The sequence below is a fragment of the Typha latifolia genome, chromosome 1 (genome assembly GCF_019914945.1).
Source record: "Typha latifolia isolate L0001 chromosome 1, TyphaL0001v2, whole genome shotgun sequence".
NCBI lineage: Eukaryota > Viridiplantae > Streptophyta > Magnoliopsida > Poales > Typhaceae > Typha > Typha latifolia.
This window is the reverse complement of record NC_133086.1, coordinates 11,800,873-11,821,497: the sequence shown is the minus strand read 5'-3', so window position 1 is coordinate 11,821,497 and position 20,625 is coordinate 11,800,873. Positions and strand designations below refer to the sequence as shown.

General features: G+C 38.6%; 1 protein-coding gene across 2 annotated transcripts in view; it reads left to right on the top strand.

Annotated features, from left to right (window-relative positions):
- Positions 1–5,260, top strand: part of LOC140789183 (uncharacterized) — a 45,462-nt gene extending 40,202 nt beyond the window's left edge. For both annotated transcript variants that reach the window (XM_073138800.1, XM_073138793.1), the window contains exons 9-11: positions 2,214–2,362; positions 4,457–4,532; positions 4,621–5,260. In XM_073138800.1, coding sequence (XP_072994901.1) covers positions 2,214–2,362; positions 4,457–4,532; positions 4,621–4,900 — 505 coding nt within the window. In that variant the 3' untranslated portion in view covers positions 4,901–5,260. The remainder of the gene's footprint in view (positions 1–2,213; positions 2,363–4,456; positions 4,533–4,620) is intronic.
- Positions 5,261–20,625: the final 15,365 nt, after the last annotated feature.

Sequence of the window (20,625 nt, the reverse complement as noted above, 5' to 3'; positions counted from 1 at the left end):
TGATTGCGAGCACCAGAATTAAATGACTTCTCAATAGGTGTCATTCTTGTTGCTCTTTTTTTTCTTGATGTCCCTCTCATATCAAAACCTACACCTCCAACTAAGCTACTAGAAAATGTCGCTTGTCCAAATTTTGGCAAAGGAATTTGTTTAGGCATCGAATTTTTAGTTCTCAACTCGGCCATATCAACAACCTTTTTCATTTCCATAACATGTTCACTACTCACTTTTAGACCACCTCTAATTCCATGCCCACTAATTTTCAGCAAATGAGCATTTACTCTATAATATAATCCCTTGTAGACTTGTTGGCAATAATTGCATCTAAAATTATGATTTCCTCTACCTTCTCTCAATTTCTCCATCTTAGTAACATATCTCCACAAAGGAGCATTATCATCCACAGAAGATGCAGTATTTTGACTAGAATCAGGACTATTTTCATTATTCATTTTTCTTCAACCGTAATAAAACTACATTAGTAAAGAGATATGTATTAGCAGATTAACAATTTAACAGATAGAGAAGCTTTAATATAATTTAACAATTTAATAACAGAGATTAAAATAACTAACATAAATTAAAATAATTTAACAGAGAGAGTGAGACAGCGAGAGAGAATGAGAGAGAGAGAGATAGTGAGACAGAGAGAGAAACAATGAGAGAGAGAGAGACAGAGAGAGAATGAGAGAAAGGGAGGGAGGAAGAGACAGCGACAAAGACAGAGAGAGAGGCAGAGAGAGATAAAAAGAGAGGGAAGGAGGGAGCAAGAGAGAGAGAGAATGAGAGAAAGGGAGGGAGGGAAGAAGAGACAGAGACAAAGACAGAGAGAGATAATGAGAGAGAGATAGAGAGAGGAGGGAGGAAGAGAGAGAATGAGAGAGAGGGAGGGAGGAAGAGACAGAGAATGAGAGAGGGAAGGAGGAAGAGAGGGAGAGAGAGACAGAGACAGGGAGAGAGAAGAACTTGCGTCCTCGCGGTGCTCAGCTCGCGGCACTTGCTTAGCAGCCTGTCGGTCGCCGCGCTCACTCAGCAGCCCGTCGGCCGTCGTGCTCGCTCAGCCGTCACACCTTGGATCGTTGCTCGGCAGCTACTTGAGGGTTTTAGGGCTTCGATCGGACAATTCGTCGCTCAACAGTGAAGGTGAGAATGACGATTTGGGTTTTAGGTTTTATTATCGGGTTTGGATTTGGGTTAACAACATTTGACCAAACCCGACCCGACCCGTTAAACATTATCTAAAATACCGCCCGTGTCCCCTCCCGTGTCCCTATAGTGTCCGATATTTTTTTTTTTGGAAACTCCGGACATGTGTTGGACATGCGTCCCTGCGCGTCCGTGTCTAACACGTGTTGGACATAGACACCTCTTGGGAGAGGTGTCCGTGCTTCATTGGGGCTGAGCAAAGCTTTCTTGATATTGGCTTGTTTAGACCCCTAAATATAGCATTTTTTGCTTAATAGCCTACTTGTCCGAAAAATGAGCTTAAGATACTATTATAGGATACATAAGGCTAGATTGTCTGAGAATGTCAGAAAGGAACTAATGTTTTTATCTTCTTGAATGCATTCTTGACAAGGTTTCGTCACAGGTTCTCATCGGTGAGATAAGATTTGAAAACATGCATGATGCTTGTTCATGGCCTTTTTGGTTAATAGTTACCGAAGATTATCAGATACTTGGGTGATTTCAGATCTGACATTCATTTGGATTGTGATTCTTTTTATAGATCTGGGCGCTTCTAGAAATTCTGCACAGTAGGATCACATGTGGAACTAATTTCCCAAGGAGTTTTTTCTTCCTCTACTACTTTTAATCTTTTATTTCTAAGCTTATATGTAGTTTTATAAAATAATTTTCTGTAATTCTTTCACATGATTTTCTGTCTCTCTCCATTCCCTTCTTGCATGACTCTCTATTAGAATAGTAATATTACTCACTTCTTAATTTTCACTTGCAGATCCTTATATAATTTGATAAGCAAGACATCCAGCTGAGAGTTCTCATGAAATTTTCTTTATGCTATAGATATTCCCATATGTCCTTACTGTAAGACATGTTTAGATTGGTGTCACAAATCACAATCCATTTATACTCTTGACTCTTGGTGGATTAAAGCAAGTTATGATTCTTATGTATGCTTTGAAACTCAAATTAGCATTCAGTCTCTGCATGCATTTACAGATCTAATTTTCTCTATTTTTTTATTGCAGTGATGCAGATCATGTCACCAACTGTGATGATAAAAATATCCCAACTACTGACAGGAAAACAGTTGCTGATCTTGGAGGGACGTTAGAAGTCAATATGTCATCTGATATAAATTTGGACTCAGGTGTTAAAGAAATGCATTCTGTTGCCGGTATGTAAATTATGACATTATTAAAATAAGTCAAAGCAATTATTTTTGTTAGATGTATATATATATATATATATATATATATATATGGATGAAGTTTAGTTCATGGATTGCAGTGCCAGTTGGTGTATTGTGCCAATAAATTATCGGCACAGATACGGAGGGAGTACTTTGATACTCTCTCATGGCCACCATATCTATGTGTACTATTAGGAATTTATCATATCTTACTAAACCAACCTAATTCGGGGATTCTTTCAGTTTTTCTTTATTTTTTTATATGTCTTTGTATTTGAGTGCTTGATCTATATAGATTATACTTCAAAGTTCAGAAATCAAGAGGAAATTTTGGTTGTTCCTAAGTTATTTAGCTCAACTCAGAAGATCCAAGAAAATTGGGAAATATCATGAAATTAGAATCTAATTATCCTAATTAGGTTTAAAAATTATTTTTTTGATGTATGCCAATGGTAGACTGACTTGGCACTATACGTGCTAGGGATACGATGCTACTATAGTGATTTAATTTAAAGAGATGGTTGTGTAACTTTCTTCAGCTTACTATGCTGTTTTTATGAGTTATTACTATTTTAGTTATCACAGCTTGTACTTTGATGACCCAAGATTCCTTTAAGAAGGAAGAATGCCTTTCTACGTGTGAAGGCTATGTATAGGTAAATGTCCTGCCAGCTTCACATACTAATGGAATTGTCCAATTGTCTGTAAAAGTAGTTTCTATCCTTGCCACCTATTTCTTACCTCATCAGATCATCTAAGGCTTATTCTTTTTTGGTAGGCTTCTAGAATTTCTAAATTTCTAATCCTCAGTAATGTTTAGTACTGAAAATACTTGACATTATTACCTCTGTGAAATTCCAATCAGAATAGTCTTGTCTTAAGAGTTGTACTCTATGGAGATGAGGATGAGTAATGCCCATTTGAAGTTTGAAGTGCTTTTTAGTTGATATCATGCCACCTGTAACAGTTCTGAATCTGTCCATGCATTTGTCTGAATTCTCCATACATGATCCTTCTATGCTGATGGAAAACTTGGATGTTGATTGAGACAGTGTCGAAGATGTTTTCTCCATGTTCTTTGTGCAACTATTTTGTGTATCATTAATTGCTTCCTCTAGTTTTCTTATACCTTGTTTCTTTGCTGAGTTAGATATCTTTGAGGTTTTTGTGAATTATTTGTGCCATCATGTTCCATTTATTATATGCTGTTCTTCTGATTTTATAAATTCCTTGTGTCTTTATATAAATCATTAGGGAAAAGACAGGACAGCATAAGGGGCCGTTGTGGCTTCTGAAAAGTTATTCTGCCACATGACCGAAAATACTTGTGCACCATTTGGTTTGACTACACCCTGCTTGTCACAGAAAAATGCTTTGGGGCCTGAACGGTCACAACTGAGCACTTCACACATTGGGCTTGCTTGGGCCAGGGTTGTTTGGCTGGAGTTTGTGTCAGATTGTGCTATGTTAAGATCATAAAGCTGCTGGCCCATATCAATCCTTATCCTGACCCATACTTGCCCCATCTACACTTGTTCTAAAATTCTTGTTCTACTACTAAAATAGAATTTTTCAAAGACGTGCTGAGTTTGGAGGTTCATGTGGTTTTATACTTTTACTGTAATTCATTAAGAGCAAGGGTAAGGAAAGAACACAATGGTACTATGCATGAATTAAAGTTTCACCTTAGATGGAATAGTAGTGGCAAAAAATTATTGAAAACTAAGACCGAAACTCATTGGTTAAGGCCAAAAGTATTAAGATTGTTGAATTTGACTTTTGTTTTGTAGCAAATCAGTTTTAACCAATCTATTTTGGCCCAAAATTTTGTTCTCTACGGGTTAAAGCTGTGAAACCAATTTAAGCCGAAATTGAATCTTCAAACAATAGTACTATATAGTTGCCTGGGCTATTTCAGACGAGATTCTTATGCTTGCCTTATCTGTCATTTTGTTTAAAAGTACTAAAACTACCTTGTTTTATGTTTCATATGTTAATTATCCTTTTTGCTGTGAATGAATAGGAAATATTTTCCTCTTTTGTGACAGTATATAATGGTTTTACTTTTTCTCTCCACAGATTCAAGACTACATGATTCAGATCCTCACTTACAGAATAATGTCAACGGTTTACAAAACAAGATCTCTACAAATGGGTAAGAGTAGTGTGAAGACCTTTGTTTGCTTGCTACTCGTCCATTTTTGCATGATTATGCTGACATAAAGTGTTCCATTTCTCCTCAGTTCATTGGCACAACCGAATGCCAATTCAGATATTGAATCCTCTAGCAATGTAGAACCCAGCTGCACCAACTCCAGCAATGCGGCAGTCATCGCTGATAGTTGTGACCTTGTAAGTGGTGCTCTGCTTGACAAGCCTGCTGTTCATGAGACAAATGAAATTTCAAGGCAATCACAGAATGGTACAAAGATGAAATCTGTGGAACGGATGCTTACCGAACCTAAAACCACTGCTGTTCGGCGAGGGAGGAAAAGAGTGGTCAAGGCAGGAAGAGGAAAATAACAGAATTGGTCGCAACTCAATTATTGTATCTTAGTTATCTTTTGAAAGACTGTAGGGCAAATACAAGGTTTTAGTTTCAATAGATTGGCATCCATTGTTAAATTTGGATGAATTACGATACTGTATATCACGGTTGTATGCTTGTTGTACCATTGGTAGGTCTAATTAATTATCAGGCACCTAGATTGATTCTTGATCGCGGAGTCCCTTATTCTCCCTGTTTATTGCATGTGCAGCTCAACTCCATATTGAGGCATCAGTCTGTAATGTTAATTGCCATATTTTTCTGGTGGATTCTCTTTTTTCATGCCCATTGGAAATGTACGATTTGATGAATGACAATAGAGAGATGATTCAAGATGTTCTAGTGGTGAATTTTAAACCTTTTTATTGCTGAAAATATTCAGTCTGAAATTAGTTAGGTGCTGAAATTATTCAAGTGTTGTCATTTTGCCTTTTGTTTTGAGTTCAGATGTTCTTGAACTAAATAAATAAATAATAATTATAAATTAAAAAAAAATTAATTTTTTAAAACTAAGTTCAGTCCCAATAAATAAATATATATTAATTATAAATAAAAAATTTAATTTATTTTAAATTTATTTTTAACATAACTTAAATCTATAGATTTAGTATTTTGTTAATATTTTGATGTGAATCGGGTCAGATCGGATCACATTAAATGAAGATTGAGATAAATGGATTGAGTCTAATTATCTTATTTGATTATTTGGTTTAGTTAGAGTCTTAGCATGTTAGGATTTTATTTAATTAGCTAATCCAGCTCTGCGCAGTTGAAAAGTATTCGCAAAATATTCTATAGATATTTGAATAATATCAAACTAGTTGGATAAGATTGCTAACCTTCAGATCTACAATTTTGATACTCATGACTTCTCCAGATTCAGAATATATCTGCGGCAAATCGAAGGGTTAATCTGAGAAGATAAGGAAGACTTGTTTAGTTAAATTTGATTTAGACTTTTTAATTTAATCTCTATAAATAGGGCCTTATGACTTGTATCTTAGGCATGCTTGGAATGAAAAATTAATTGGCTTTTACCTTGGGATCTCTCTCATCTAGGCCGCAGGCCTCTACATCTCCCTCCTCCCTCTTCACCCACTAGCGCCATCTCTTCTGTTGGCATAGTCTCGTCTAGTTTCTAATCTCCCTCTATCGTCAATCCCCCTAGTTTAATAGGACAGACCTACTTCTCCCCCTTCGTCTCTTTATTTTAAATCGTCTCTACTTCCCGTACGGTTTTACCACAGTTGTAGGTCAATCATAGCCTTCAATCATTTATCGCATTTGCATCCGCAAACCACCATTATCTATTGACGAGCCATCTCCATCAACTACTCGGCCTCTACTCCATCACCTCCATCCTATACCTAGGAATCTGTGCCTCCACCCGTGAATCTCAATTCCCGTGCAGAACTGCTATGAATCAGATTAAGCCGATTCGTAACATATTCTCTCTTCTCTTCATTTTTCATTGTAAAAGAACTCAATTTTTACTTCGGCTCACAAAAAATAACTCAAAAAAATATTTGTCCATATCATTGGAAAAATTAAAAATTTAGTATTTCATATAATTGACTGATAAGTTAAATATGAGTTTAAAATGACTTATATTTATATTTTCTAAATTTAATAATAATATTTTAGTACTATTTGTGTTTTAAGTACTTGAATTCTGTAAAAATTATATCAAACCAATAATTATACTGCTATTTTAAATCTTATTTGCTCTATCTCTAATATCTCTCCAAAATAAATATATTTTTTTCTAAAAAAATTTAAAACTTTCTAAATCTATAATAAATTATAGAGTGGTTGTATGGTCGTTAGCTTTTAAGTCTATAATAACTCCCTTTTTTTAATAGAATATACAATACAAAGAACTTAAAAATATTTTAAAAAATAATATAGTCTTACACGTGAGCTTACTTATTGCACATGTATGATAGGCTCCATGCATTGTTATAATACTGGATTACTCTGATGATCATGATATAATAAATAATAGAAGTCATGACACCACATGCACGTATCATTGTTAGACGAGTCTCAACTAGGCAGTGCCCCTCTCACTCACTCAACTCGGGGTTAATATTATATAGTATTATATTAGTGGTCTACACCTGAGGTCGTTAGCTGGTGGAGCATTCAGGTGATTACATTGCCCTAATTGGAGACTAGTCTAGTATGATATTAGTAAAGATGATTTGAGAGGTAGGGTTATAGTTCTAGCGGTACCCGAGGACGCAGGGTCAGAATGTCTATCGAGCTGTGTGCTCTTAACCGCCGTATGCGATGATTATGCTCTATGCGATTATTCAGCTACAAGTAATGAATCTGCTGTGTGCGATGATTTACTAAAGCATTGTTGATGGGCCTACGACCGGGGTCCTTAGTCTGATGGTCATAGACAATCGGTCATATGCAGCGTCGCCAGGCATGTATGGGCTAGATGACTAGTCCCCCTCGATACTATGTTGCTTTGTAAGACATGTCATTAGTAACTCAGTTTCTGTGTAGATTTTTATGTAATTAAGCTATGATGATGGAAGTTATTAAAAGTTATACTGTACACATTTTCTTGATATGTTTATGGATTTGCATTTCTATTTATCATGCAATACAATATTCATAGATTACTATTAGGTTATACTTGCTGGGCCCCGTGCTCACTGCCATTTTAGTGGAAATATTTCAGATCTAATTATGGAGGACGCGGATATCGAGGAGTATCAGATTCATTTCCATGTTTAGTATTGTTTATTCCATTATTTCTAGTTGGACATAGCCCCTGTGAGGAGTTTTATGTTTAAATTTGTGTATGGACTTGTATTCCTAGAGGCTTGTTGAGGCCTATGATAATTGTAACTTTGGATTATTTGTTGGATTATTATGGTATTTCTAGACTTATCTAGATACTTTTTGAGATTATTTCACTAACATGTCACGGGAGAATCACGTGGAATTCTCCATGTGAGAAACACGTGATTTTTGGAAGTGGGTGTTTCAATACCAATGTAAGACCGCATCTTCCAAATGAAAGCTCACAATAAGTACCTTATCTTCTTCCGGCATGCTATGACATAAAAAGTACTATTCAGCATGAAAAATCTAGCCAAACGGTTCGTCCGCAAATGCCATAATGATACATTTAGTTAGAGACTTTTCTTATTGCATTAGTTGTTTATTTTCATTAAAATAAAATTCATGTAGGTCGCGTTCGAAAGCGGAAGGGGTTGGGTTCGAACGCCCTTGCAAATGCATGTATCAGGTTTGCAAAAATAGAACGTGATTTCTAATCTCCCACTTCACCAACCTACCACCTCTACCGTTGGCAAGGCCTCTCCTAACTTCTAATCTCCCTCGTCTATCGAGTCCTCCTCTCTTCTTTGGGATCTCAACCACTTTTTTCCCTTCGTCTATATCCTTTAAACTACACCACTCATCCACCCTCATCTCCATTATCATCCATAACCCGAACTTTCACTCCACCCGTCACCACCACCATCATCCTCACTAAATCATACTTTCGTCCTAGTTTTAGTTCGAATATGCGAAGGGGCATAATTATAAAAAGTGTAGATCAGGGAGTTAGAGATCGATTCCACTTAGTTTAGTAATTTTCTGACTACGGGATAATATTTGGTGAATATTTTTTTTGGTTGTGCGGACTGCTTCCTACAATAAATTTAGATCTTAAAGGAATTATTCTGTAGCCTATCAATTGGTATCAGAGCCTATCAATTTGGTACCGTAGAACCCTATCATTGGTATCAAAGCCTATCAATTTGGTATCATAGAACCCTACCACATAATCGCATCCATTGTCTATTAGGGGATTCATCCTCAGTACTAGCGGATGAAGGATGTGAATCTCCGGACCACGACACCTCCTTTCCTTTTCCTCGCGAGCAGCATCATGTTCATCATCATATAGCCATGCTACTACCAGTTCGCCCCTGCCTTGATGGTGCTCGGTTCTTTCTCCATCCACACCATGGTTCACTCCCGGCGGGGCCGGGTATGGCATCCTTGGCCTATGAGGGTTCAACAATAATGCGTCCATCTGTCCTAGAAAAGCACTTGTCGTTGGTGGAGTTTGGTTGGCTGCTGGTGTAATTATAGCAGGTTCCTCCATCGTCAGTCCTCTACGCGATATCATTCGGATCTCCTCGCGTAGGGACTACACAAGGGCTTCCTGCATTAGTTGTTGATGGTCCATCATCCTTTGTTGTTGCTCCATCATTTGTTGGATAACAGCTGCAACATTAGGATAGAGCGGCATGGAAAGAGGCACACTCGACATGGTGCTAATGCTAGCGTCGTTGGTACCGCCTGTGGTTGTCGGTGCGGTCGGGCTTGGGTTCGAGTTAGCATCCGTCGTCCCACGCTTTGCCATCGACCTTGTGTTAGTCATGGTCCAAGAACCGGTGGCTTTGATGCCATTGATACAGACCAGACTATAGAGAGGAAGAGAGAGGAAGGAGATAGGGAGATAAAAGATTCATTCATAACTAAGATGGCCCATTTTATTCCTTGTGCTAAGACCTCTAATGCGTCCCATGTAGCCAAATTGTTTCCAATCAGGATGTTTGCTTTATGAGCTATTTTTAAAAAAACCTTATGGCATATGGTTGGCACAAAGTTAAAGTTCTCTACAGCCTATTATTCGACGGTCAAACTGAGGTCGTTAATCATAGTCTTGGAAATCTTTTGCGATGTCCCGTGGGTAATCATAACAAAAACTGGGATGTCACTCTTCCTATAGCCCAATTTGCATATAATAACTCCATCAATAGGTATATAGGCATGAGTCCATTTAAAGTTGTTCATAGTTTTAAAGCACGCAAACCTCTAGATCTGTTGCCCATGTCATCTCATGCTAGAGTCTCTAAGTCTGTCGAAGTATTTGCATATCATGTTCATTCTTTGCATTAGGAGATCACTATGTGAAATGAGACGAGCAATCGCCAGTCTAAAATACATGCCGACTTGCACAAACGTGCCAAGGAGTTTGATGTTGGAGATCATATTATGATTCGTCTCAGACCCGAATGATTCCCTTGTTCGAAAGTTGCATGACTGTAGTGCAAGATCTTTCCAAGTTCCAAAACATGTAGGCACTAATGCTTATGTCATTGATATTCCCCTAAATTATGGCATTAGTTATACTTTTAATATTGATGATCTATGATAGGTTTTTGTACCAAAAGATAGGCTACAGAACGATTCCTTCAAGATCTGAATTTATTACTAGAATTAGTCTGCGTAACCGTAGAAAAATATTCGTCAAATATTCTCCTATAGTCAGAAAATTACAAAACTAAGATTAGATCTGTAAATCCCTGATCTACAATTTTCATATTTATGCCCTTCATAGATTCGAACTGAAACAGGAATGAAAACACGAAAGAACGCGGGTGATGGTGGTGGTGACGGGTGGAGTGGATGTCAGGGTTATGGAGGATTATGAGATAAAGGTGGATGGTGGATATGATTAAGGGATATAGACGAAAGGGAAGAAGTGGTCGAGATCCCAAAGAAGAGGGAGGAATCAATTGTTGAGGGAAATTAGAAGTTAGAAGAGACCTTGCCAACAGTAGAGGTGGAAGGATAGTGAAGAGGGAGGAGGGAGATTAGGGTAGATAGATGATAGAGAGGCAAGAAATTAATATTCCAATAGCATAATAAATTTGGCTGCCATCCACATATTTATAGATGCTAGCCAACAATTCCTAATAACAATAAGTAACCCTAATGATACGATCACACCTCTGGCTATGGAGCTATGATACCAGCTTGATACGATCTCTCCTTTAGGGCTAAAGATCGATCTTTTCTAATTCTCAGATCTAGACTAGATCTTGCACGGAACTGTGAAATAAGATCCCGAAATATTCCTCCGTCGGATCGACGTGAAATTTTGATATCTTTTAGACCCCGAAAAGATCTTTCCAACAAATCAAATTTCAGGCGAATCGGATTTGGGGATCTCGAGATATCGTTTGTTTAGTGGACGAACGTCAGGATGCTCTGTTTTGGATCCGTGGATGGAGGCACGAGATCCTAGGTAATGGTGGATGGTGGAGGACCGGCGTTAATGTGGTGGCACCGGTGAAAAGTGATGGTGGAAGGGTTGTGGTTGATGGAAGGATTAGGGCAAGTGTGAGATAGATTGGACGAAAGGGGAGAAGAGGGCCACCCCTAAGGGACTAGGGTGATTAGCCGGACGAGGGAGGTTAGAAGCGGCGTCGCTGGGGATTGAGAGAACGGGAGCGAAGAAGACAAAGGAGGCAAGGCAAAACTCAATCTCAATAATCAATAATCAATTTGGTTGCCTACCACATCCTTTTATAGGCTAACCAACAACTCAAATTAAGGCAAAACACAATTTTCGTCGACCGCGTTCGAACTCGCCCGACCGCGTTCGAACGCACTGAGTTCGCTCTTCTGGATTTGCGAATGCGATGCAGGCGTTCGAACGCGCGATCGAACGCGCCTGTCGGTATTTGCGAACGCGATGCAGGCGTTCACAGTGCATTCGAACGCACAGTACATTCTCTTCACCACGTTCACAACCCCGTTCGCAAACCTCGTTCGAACTCACTCCACCCGCGTTCGAACGCGACTTACAGAAAACTTATTTTAATGGAAATTAAACACTAAAATATGAAATAAAAATACTCCTAAAGTGAATCCATGCTCGAGACGACGTCGGTGAAGTCCGAATCGTATCACCTAATTCTAGAGGATTCCCACTGATTGCGTTCGAATGCGCTCGATCATATTCGAACGCACAAAAGGCGTACTCTGTATGTGCGACCGCGATGTAGGCATTCGAATGCGGCATTCAAACTCGCCTGACCGCATTCAAATGCGCATTACGTGTTCTCTGTATTTGCGAACTTGATGCAGGCGTTCGCAAAGGCATTCGAATGTGACCCCTCCTGCGTTCGAACACAACCTACAGGAATTTTATTTTAATAAAAATAAATAACTAATGCAGTAAGAAAAGATCCTAACTAAATGTATCAATCTAGTAGCCTACCAACCACCTATGCACATCCCTACCGACCCCTATGCTACATCTACTACTCTTCTAGGCATCCCTGTTATGCCACATACCATTTCTCATTTTCCATCCATATAACAAGAAAAGATAGACATTATTTTACATGATCAAATAAAATCTACTATAGAAGGAGGGGTTCATCGTTTTCTCGTTCGATGGCACAAGCAATCAGAGTCTGATTGTACGTGGATCACTCGTGAGAAGTTATAGTAGCTTGACGCTGACATCTTAGAGTACTATTATAGCCACTCGATTGGGTAGAGTTTCTTCCACCCCGGGAGAGTTAGTGGGAACACCACTTTTCGTCACGTTTATTCTCATAGGCACAAAATAACTACACCCATAGCCCTTTGTCTTAATGAGGGTTGTGACTAGCCATATTCTAGAGTTGTTTGATGGGTTCTTGTACCAAAAGGTCGGCTACAGAACAATTCCTTAAGATTTGAATTTATTGTAGAAAGTGGTCCTCACAACCGTGGGAAAATATTCGTCAAATATTCTCCTATGGTCGGAAAATTACGAAACCAAGTGTATTAGATTTGTAACTCTCGTATCTACAACTTTAGTATTTATGCCCTTCATAGAGTCAAACTAAAACTAGGGAAAAACACATAATAACATGGGTGATAGTGATGGTGATAGGTGGAGTGGATGTTAGGGTTATGGATGAGTATAGAGATGGAGGTGGATAGTGGATGTGATTAAGAGAAATAGACGAAGGGAATGAAGTGGTCGAGATCCCAAAGAAGAGGGGTAGCTCAATAGTCGAGGGAGATTAGAAGTTAGGAGAAACTTTGCCAACGGTAGAGATAGAAGGATGGTGAAGAGGGAGGAGGGATAGAGTCTAGAGAGAAGATAGGAGGCAAGAAATAAATATTCCAATAGCATAATGAATTTGGCTGTCATCCACATATTTATAGATGCTAGCCAACAAGTCCTAATAATAATAAGTAACTGTAATTCTAGAGGATTCCCGCTGATCGCATTCGAACTCATAAAAGATGTTCTCTGTATGTGCGAACGTGATGCAGACGTTCGAACACGGGCGTTCGAGCGCACATTACGCGTTCTCTGTATTTGCGAACCTGATGCCCCTGCATTCGAATGCGACCTACAGAAATTTTATTTTAATAAAAATAAACAACTAATACAGTAAGAAAAGTTTCTAACTAAATATATCACTATTCTCATCTTTTTATCTTTTACTTTGTTTTGTCTATATAAAGGCTTGTAATCCTCTTTTATTAATTAATGAATATTTTTGAGAGTTTTTCATATTGAGTGTTTGTTAGTGGATTCCGACACCCCGGTCGGTGGATTCTTCGGATTTTATCATTTTTCCTATTCTTCTTCGCAAATCTATAATCGAAAAGTCGTTCTGCATCACTCACCGGTTTGTCATTCTTTTTGACATAATGCGTTTGTCATTGCTGATATACATAAATTATCAAATTCAGTTCTCCTATCTAATTGTACTGCATTTTAAAAGTGTATTAGTTTTGAAGAGATTTACGTGATATATGGCCGTGATGTAAATGCTGGATTTCTTTTAATGTTATGAATTTGATTTAACATTTTTAAATCCCTAGCTATGGCTCATGACCAATATAAAAGTTAGATTTAGGCACGCATCATTTTTCACACAACAGAGGGCCAGAATATTAAAATGTACAACCTATGGGACTCGATAGATAACTTGCAATTGTAAAGAGTTTTTACTATTTATGTACTAAAATACGATCAAATAGCTATATTAGTTCATGCCTTCCTATCCCCTTGTGTTGCATTGAGGACAAAGTATGTCGATGTGCATGCCTTCCCTTGCTCTCTTATGTTTTATGTGCATGTGCCTGTTGGTCTTTATGATGTATCCTTTGTGATTTCTTTTCTAAAAATAAGTTATTTGTCAATACATAGTTGCTGGACGTCACCTTTGTGATATTTTATCTGAATTGAGAGTTTATTAGTAAATTCAATATTCTATTGAGCACTATAGATTGTTGAGTGTCACTATGTCCATAATGTATTTTCTGTGCCAATGTACAACAAATAAATCATATCTAGTCATAATATGTGAAATTTATGGAAGCTATGTCTTTTATCAAGTGGTTGATGAAAGAGCCAATGTGGATGCATTTCCTTGTTGATGTAAGTACAAAATACATTTTAGCTTCTTAATAATTCTGTGATGGATTGCTTTTTATTTTTTATTTTTGCCTAAACATTTTTTTAAATGAAAAGATGATCTATTGATTAGCCGCCACAGTTATAAAGAGTGCTGCTAACGTCAGCAACTAAAAGAGTAACCAATGGGGGAGGGTATGATCCCATCCAAGTAACACCAAAGCCCATATTTCTACCATAGTTAGCAAGCTAGTCCACAGACTTGTTGGCTTCTCGGTAGATATGGGAGACAAAAAGGAATGGATAAAAGGAAAGCAAATACATGCGGTCACCGATGAGAGAGGATATACACCAAGGTGTTGGGTGAACCCTATTAACAATGTTGACCAATAACAGATATTCACTCTTGACTTGGAGGTGGGATATTTGGAGTGATCTGACACTAAGCAGCTCCTATCAAAGAGCAAAGGCTTCAGCGACGAGCAAGAAGTTGTATCGGCTCCATTGACTGTCGGCTATAATCGGGGAGCCGAGTGGGGAGCGCAAGATAAAGCTCGCCGCCCCACCTAGCTTGTTGGGGCTCGAATATGAGCCGTCAGTGTTGAGCTTGAGGAATCTGGGTGGAGCTGGTTCCCAACGGATGAAGCAGATAGGAGTAGCTTGAGTCACTGGGGGAGCTAGGGACTCATGATATTCATAGGCGAGTGAGAGGGTTCTTTCCCAAGTTACTGAAGGGGATTCTTTAATCGCATTGAATATGAGATTGTTCTTGTAATTCCATATATTCCATAGGAGCACGCTAATGGTAGTTAGGAGTAAGGCTCTATCGGGGGCAAGCAGAGAGGTGCTCTTGATGAGCTAAGACCCTTTTGCCCAAGTAGGGTCCGGCAGCCCAATGGGCCAAGTATCATTAAGAGCATTCCACAGAGCCTAAGCAAAAGAGCAGGAGAAGAACAAATGATAGATGATCTCTTCCTCCCTGCCACATATAGGGCAATTCTTATTGGAACCAAGCCCCAGTCGACTCAATGTGAGTCTGGTTGGGAGTTTGTTCCAATAGAATTTTGATGTGATCCGGATGAGCTAGGTCAATCTAGAAGATGGGCTTTATGCCAATTGGTCCACTCAAAGGGTATTGGGCATTCAATACAGTTATCCACTTTATTTGCTTATTTACTTATTGCATTTGCTTTAATTTAGTCCCATATTGGGTAATGGGCTAAGCCCACTTGTATCTCCCTCTTATAAATAGAAGGGTTGATCTTCACTTGAGGATCATGGATGAATTATTATGAAACTTCTGGCTTGAGCCCACTTCTCCCTCTTCTATTAGTCTACGACTTGACTCATCATGGTTATGTCCCTCTCCCCCGTATTTGATTAGTCGTTTCCTCTCGACCTTCAGACCCGACTTCCTTCTCCCTCATCTTCTCTATCTTGCCTTGCACAACACCTCGATCTAGCCCACACTATTGAATTCATCTCCTCCACGTCCTAAGGTCTTCCCCATCCATCGACAACCTCCATCCCGTCGATCCATAGGTTCCACCTTTCACGTCCATCTCGCAACTATTTGATCTTTGATCAATATTTTAACCATAACTCTTGATCTACTCATCCGATCAACCTGATTTCAATTTCGTTGGATTCCTGACTTCTAGGGGAACAACTACCAGAATATCAAATCTTTTGGACGGTTAGATCGATCAAAATTTATCTCAAAATATCCACCTCTAGATCTATTCTGATCCAGCGGAGGATTTGGTAAAACCTTGATATCTCAAAATCCACATATCGTCCCAAATCCCACGATAATATTATGAAAGTTGACTCAGAGATCTATCTTCCATTCAAATTTGATAAATATCCAATGGTCAAATCATCGGTAAATCAGCTTGGAAGATACGACTATATTTAGATCCAAATTAGTCCTCAATCATCATCTAATTCGAATTCTTTCCTATATTTCCTTAAATATCCTTCCACATCTTCCCTATTCCCTTCCATAATATTTCATCTACCATCATAGCCATTCCATCTCCACCATTCATCCTTAATCCTCCATAATCCACCTAGAATCTCGTGCCTCCATCCACGGATCCATTGACAGATTGGACTCCCCTGACATTCGTCTACTTATCTGATAATATCTCCAAATCCTGCTGTCCGATTTCCCTGAAACTAGATTCGTTGGAAATAGGGCTACAATGTATCAAAGTTTCATGTCAATCCGATAGCTAGAAATTTCGAACTCCTTCTCCAAAGTTCCATGCCAGATCCTGTCCAAATCTGAAAAATGGGATAGATCTAACCTTAGCCCAAGGGGAGATCGTATCAAATTTCCATATGAAGAGTTTGACTTTAGGATAGCAATGTAAATGAGCCGAGCCTAAGCGAGCCGGCTTCGGCTCAAGCTTGAAATGAGCCTATCATTAAGCCTCACTCAAGCCAAGCCGGATCGAGCTGGACCGTCAGATTGATCCCAAGCCGAGCCAAAGAAGAAGAAGAAGGAGGAGGAGGAGGAGGAGGGGGGGGTGGGGGGAGGGGGTGCACCGCGGCTACTTGCTACTGCCGAAGGAGGAGGAGACAACACCATGGCGGCTTGCCGCTGCCGAAGAAGAAGAAGAAGATGAAGAAGAAGAAGAAGAAGAAGAAGAAGACGGAGGAGGAGGAGGGGCGGGGCACTATGGTAGCTTGCCGCTGCCGAAGAAGAAGAAAAAGGAGGAGGAGGAGGAGGAGGCGGGGCACCGGGGCACCGAGGCGGCTTGCCGCTGCTGAAGGAGGAGGAGGCAACACCGCAACGGCTTGCTACAGCCGAAGGATGAGGGAAGAAGAAGAAGAAGAAGAAGAAGAAGGAGGAGGAGGAGGAGGAGGCGCACCGTGTCGGGGACGAGGTCGGGATTCATACCGAGCCTATCAAGCCGAGCCTGAGCGAGCCGGCTCTAGCTTAGGCTCGTCTCGGTATTAATTTTGAGCCGGTTTTAGCGGCTCGGGCTCGGCTCAGCTCTCACTAAGCCGAGCAGAGCCCGAGCCAAGCCTAAGCCGCTCGTCAAGCTTGATATCCCTACTTTGGGAGGAACCTATTAAATTCATAATTGTAATATTTGTTATGCCCAAATTATTAAATGTGAATATTTTATTTCAACTAATTAATATATTTTAGTTATATGTAGACCTTTGATCAATTGAATCTCATTTAATCACTAAAAATGGTCAAATTTGGGCTCAAACCAGAATTAGGCTTAGCCACTACTAACCAATTGAATATACTTCTCATCTTTCAAGTCATGCTTAAGTCAAACTATGAGTCAAAATTCATTCTTCTTTTATCAAGGAACAGATTGTCAACAATCAAATCTCTATCAAGTTGTAGAATTTTAGAAAGGAATTTTCACCTAATGCAGTAGATTTTTAGCTCCAATTCTAGCAAAATTTTAAATTCCTATTTGAGCAGCAATTTCAGCCAAGCAAATTACCCACCTAATGCGACAGATTTCTAGCATATTTCATGCAGATTTTTTCCAGATTTTATGCAAATATTTTGGTAGGTCTTAACTGGTAATCTTCTAGTTTACTCTGAAAGGGAGTAGGAGCTCTATAATTAGGAGAGAAGTGATTCTCTACAAGATTAGAATTGAAAAAAAAATTTTGCTTACTCTCATATTATACTTTAAAAACACAAACTATTGACTCTGATTTGCTTGGTAAAATTTGTGTTTGTTAAGCCTTTTTAAAACTTAGAAATTGGTTGGATTCGAGATAGTTCAGGTCAGCTTGCTAGGGAAGAAATGACTGAAACCCATCAATCGGTTCACAATGATACCATAACTTTACAAGAGCGATTTGCCCCTAATGGAACCTAACCTTCAAAATGCATTGTGTTACCTAACACTAATGCAACTCATTTTGAATTAAAACCTGCCATCCTTCAATTGCTTCCTACTTTTTATGGTAAGAAAAATGAGAGAATTCTTGGATATTTGTTCAACATTCAAATTTCAAAACTTTTCTGATGAATCTGTTAGGCTAAGGCTCTTTTCTTTTTCATTGAAATACCAAGCAAAAGCTTAGTTGAATCACTTAGAGCCTAACTCGATCACCACTTGGAGAGATCTGAACTATAAATTTGTGTCCAAACTTTACCGTATGCCTAGAACAAACCAATATAGATTACTCGTAGCAGTTGATCTGTAACGCCCTAGCCCGGCACGGACACATGCATGCCCACACGCCCACACGACATGCGCAGCGCACACACACTCCTGTGCACATACAATCATAACATCATCAAATACTACCTGCTAATATATCTATGCTCACATAATCCAACACTAAATAATTCATACTCTCAACCAAATAAACATGTTAATATATGAATATCCAAGTCCACAATAATATACACTAGACCGCTACATAATCTAGCAGGACCCACATAGGCCATGACAAACCATCAAGATACAACTAAACAACTAATACACGAGTACACTATAATCTGACATGTATTATATAAATTATTGTCTGACACAATAAAGTACAATTATAACAAACAATGATACCACTCAATTTCTATACAAATTATCATCTATACCATCTCACACATATAGCTCACCTCATCAATCTAAAATATATTCTAGGGATATCTCAAGTCGCTATCACATATCACATATCACATATCTGAGGGGGTTAGAAAAGAAATAAAGAGAGTTACGAGCAAAAGGCTCAATGAATAGACCTTACCCTAAATCAGTGATGACAAACAAAGAGTAAATCTTGTACTGGATAATATGAACTAGAAAGAGCATCATGTTGATACATTTAGTTAGGATCTTTTCTTACTACATTAGTTGTTTATTTTTATTAAAATAAAATATTTGTAAGTCGCGTTCGAACGCAAGTGGGGTCGCGTTCGAATGCCTTTGCGAACTCGTGCATCAAGTTCGCAAATACAGAAAACGCATATTGTGCATTCGAACGCATACAGAGAATGTCTTTTGTGTGTTTGAATGCAATCGGGCGCGTTCCAATGCGAACGGCGGGAATCTTCCAGAATTAGGGTTACATATTATTTTAGGACTTGTTGGCTAGCCTCCATAAATATGTGGATAGCAACCAACTTCATAATTGTAACAACCTACCCTAATAAAAAAAATAAAAAAAAATAATAAAATAAATAATAATAATAATTTGGGCACGACGTGGCCGGCCTCATGCCCATGCAAGTTGCATGAGCAGCTTGCTTGGTGAGGCGCCACGCGCCCACCGCCGGTGTCGTAACCAACCGGCTACGGCCAGCTGGCCACGGCGGGCCCCGGCGCCACCGCTCCTCCCTCTTTCACCGCCTCTCTCTCTCTCCCTCTAAATCTCTCTCCCTCTCTTTCGGTCTCTCTCTCTCACTTATTTTCTTTCTCTCTCTCTCTTGCCGACGCCAGCCTACCATCGCCGTCGCTGCTATCGCCGCCGCAACCCCCCTCCACCGCCTCTCTCTCTCTATAGCTCTCTATCTCTAACTCACGTGTTCTCTCTCACTCTCCCTCTTACCCTCCTCTCTTTCTCTCCTTCTCGCCATCGGCTTCTCGTCATCGCCGATGTCGCCGACGCACCTCTCACCGCCTTCTCTCTCTTTAGTGCTCTCTCTCTAACTCTCTCATTCTCTCTCTCTTACCCTCCTCTCTCTTTCTCTCCTTCTTGCCGACAGTTTTCCCTTCTCTTACCGACGCCAGCCTGCCACTGTCGCCGTCGCCACCGCTACCGTCGCATTCTAGGTGAGCCTTGCTCCCTTCCCTTCTTCTTCTTCTTCTTCTTTTCCTCTACTTCTTTTTCCTCTCTTCGTTTTACCTTCTCTAGTAATAAAACACGTCTAAATTAATTATGTTATTTAGTTAATCTAAATTAGATTTTTAGTTTAATTTTTCAAGAATAGATATATTTAATAACATGGCTATTAGATAAGTGTAATTAGTGTAAATTCAATTAATTATAATTATAAATATTTGTACATAAATATATTTTTAACTTCATATATTTTTATTAGATTAATACATGTCTTTATAATTAGGCATATATATATGTACAACTTATTATACATTATTATGCATGTAATACAATAGTAGGCTTACTTAATGTTTATATTATATGATTAAGTAAAGATTATTTTATATGCAACTCTAAATTTGTTTAGTAAGGATAATAGTGACAAAATAATTAAAGTATAATTATATAATATTATATAATATAGGTGCTTGTATTTTAAATTATATTATTGTACATGTAGCTCTTTTACGTTTTTTTAACCAAAAGAGATTGACTATTATATACTTAATATATAATTAGCAAACTATAGTTTTATAAATAAATCTACAATTAGAATAATAACATATTAATATTATTATAATTAATATATGATATAGATCAAATTATTTAATAAAAACAAAATAAGACATTTTAAACCTAATAAATTATCATATGTTACACAAATAGATCCCGATTGGATAAATAACTAACTTTATA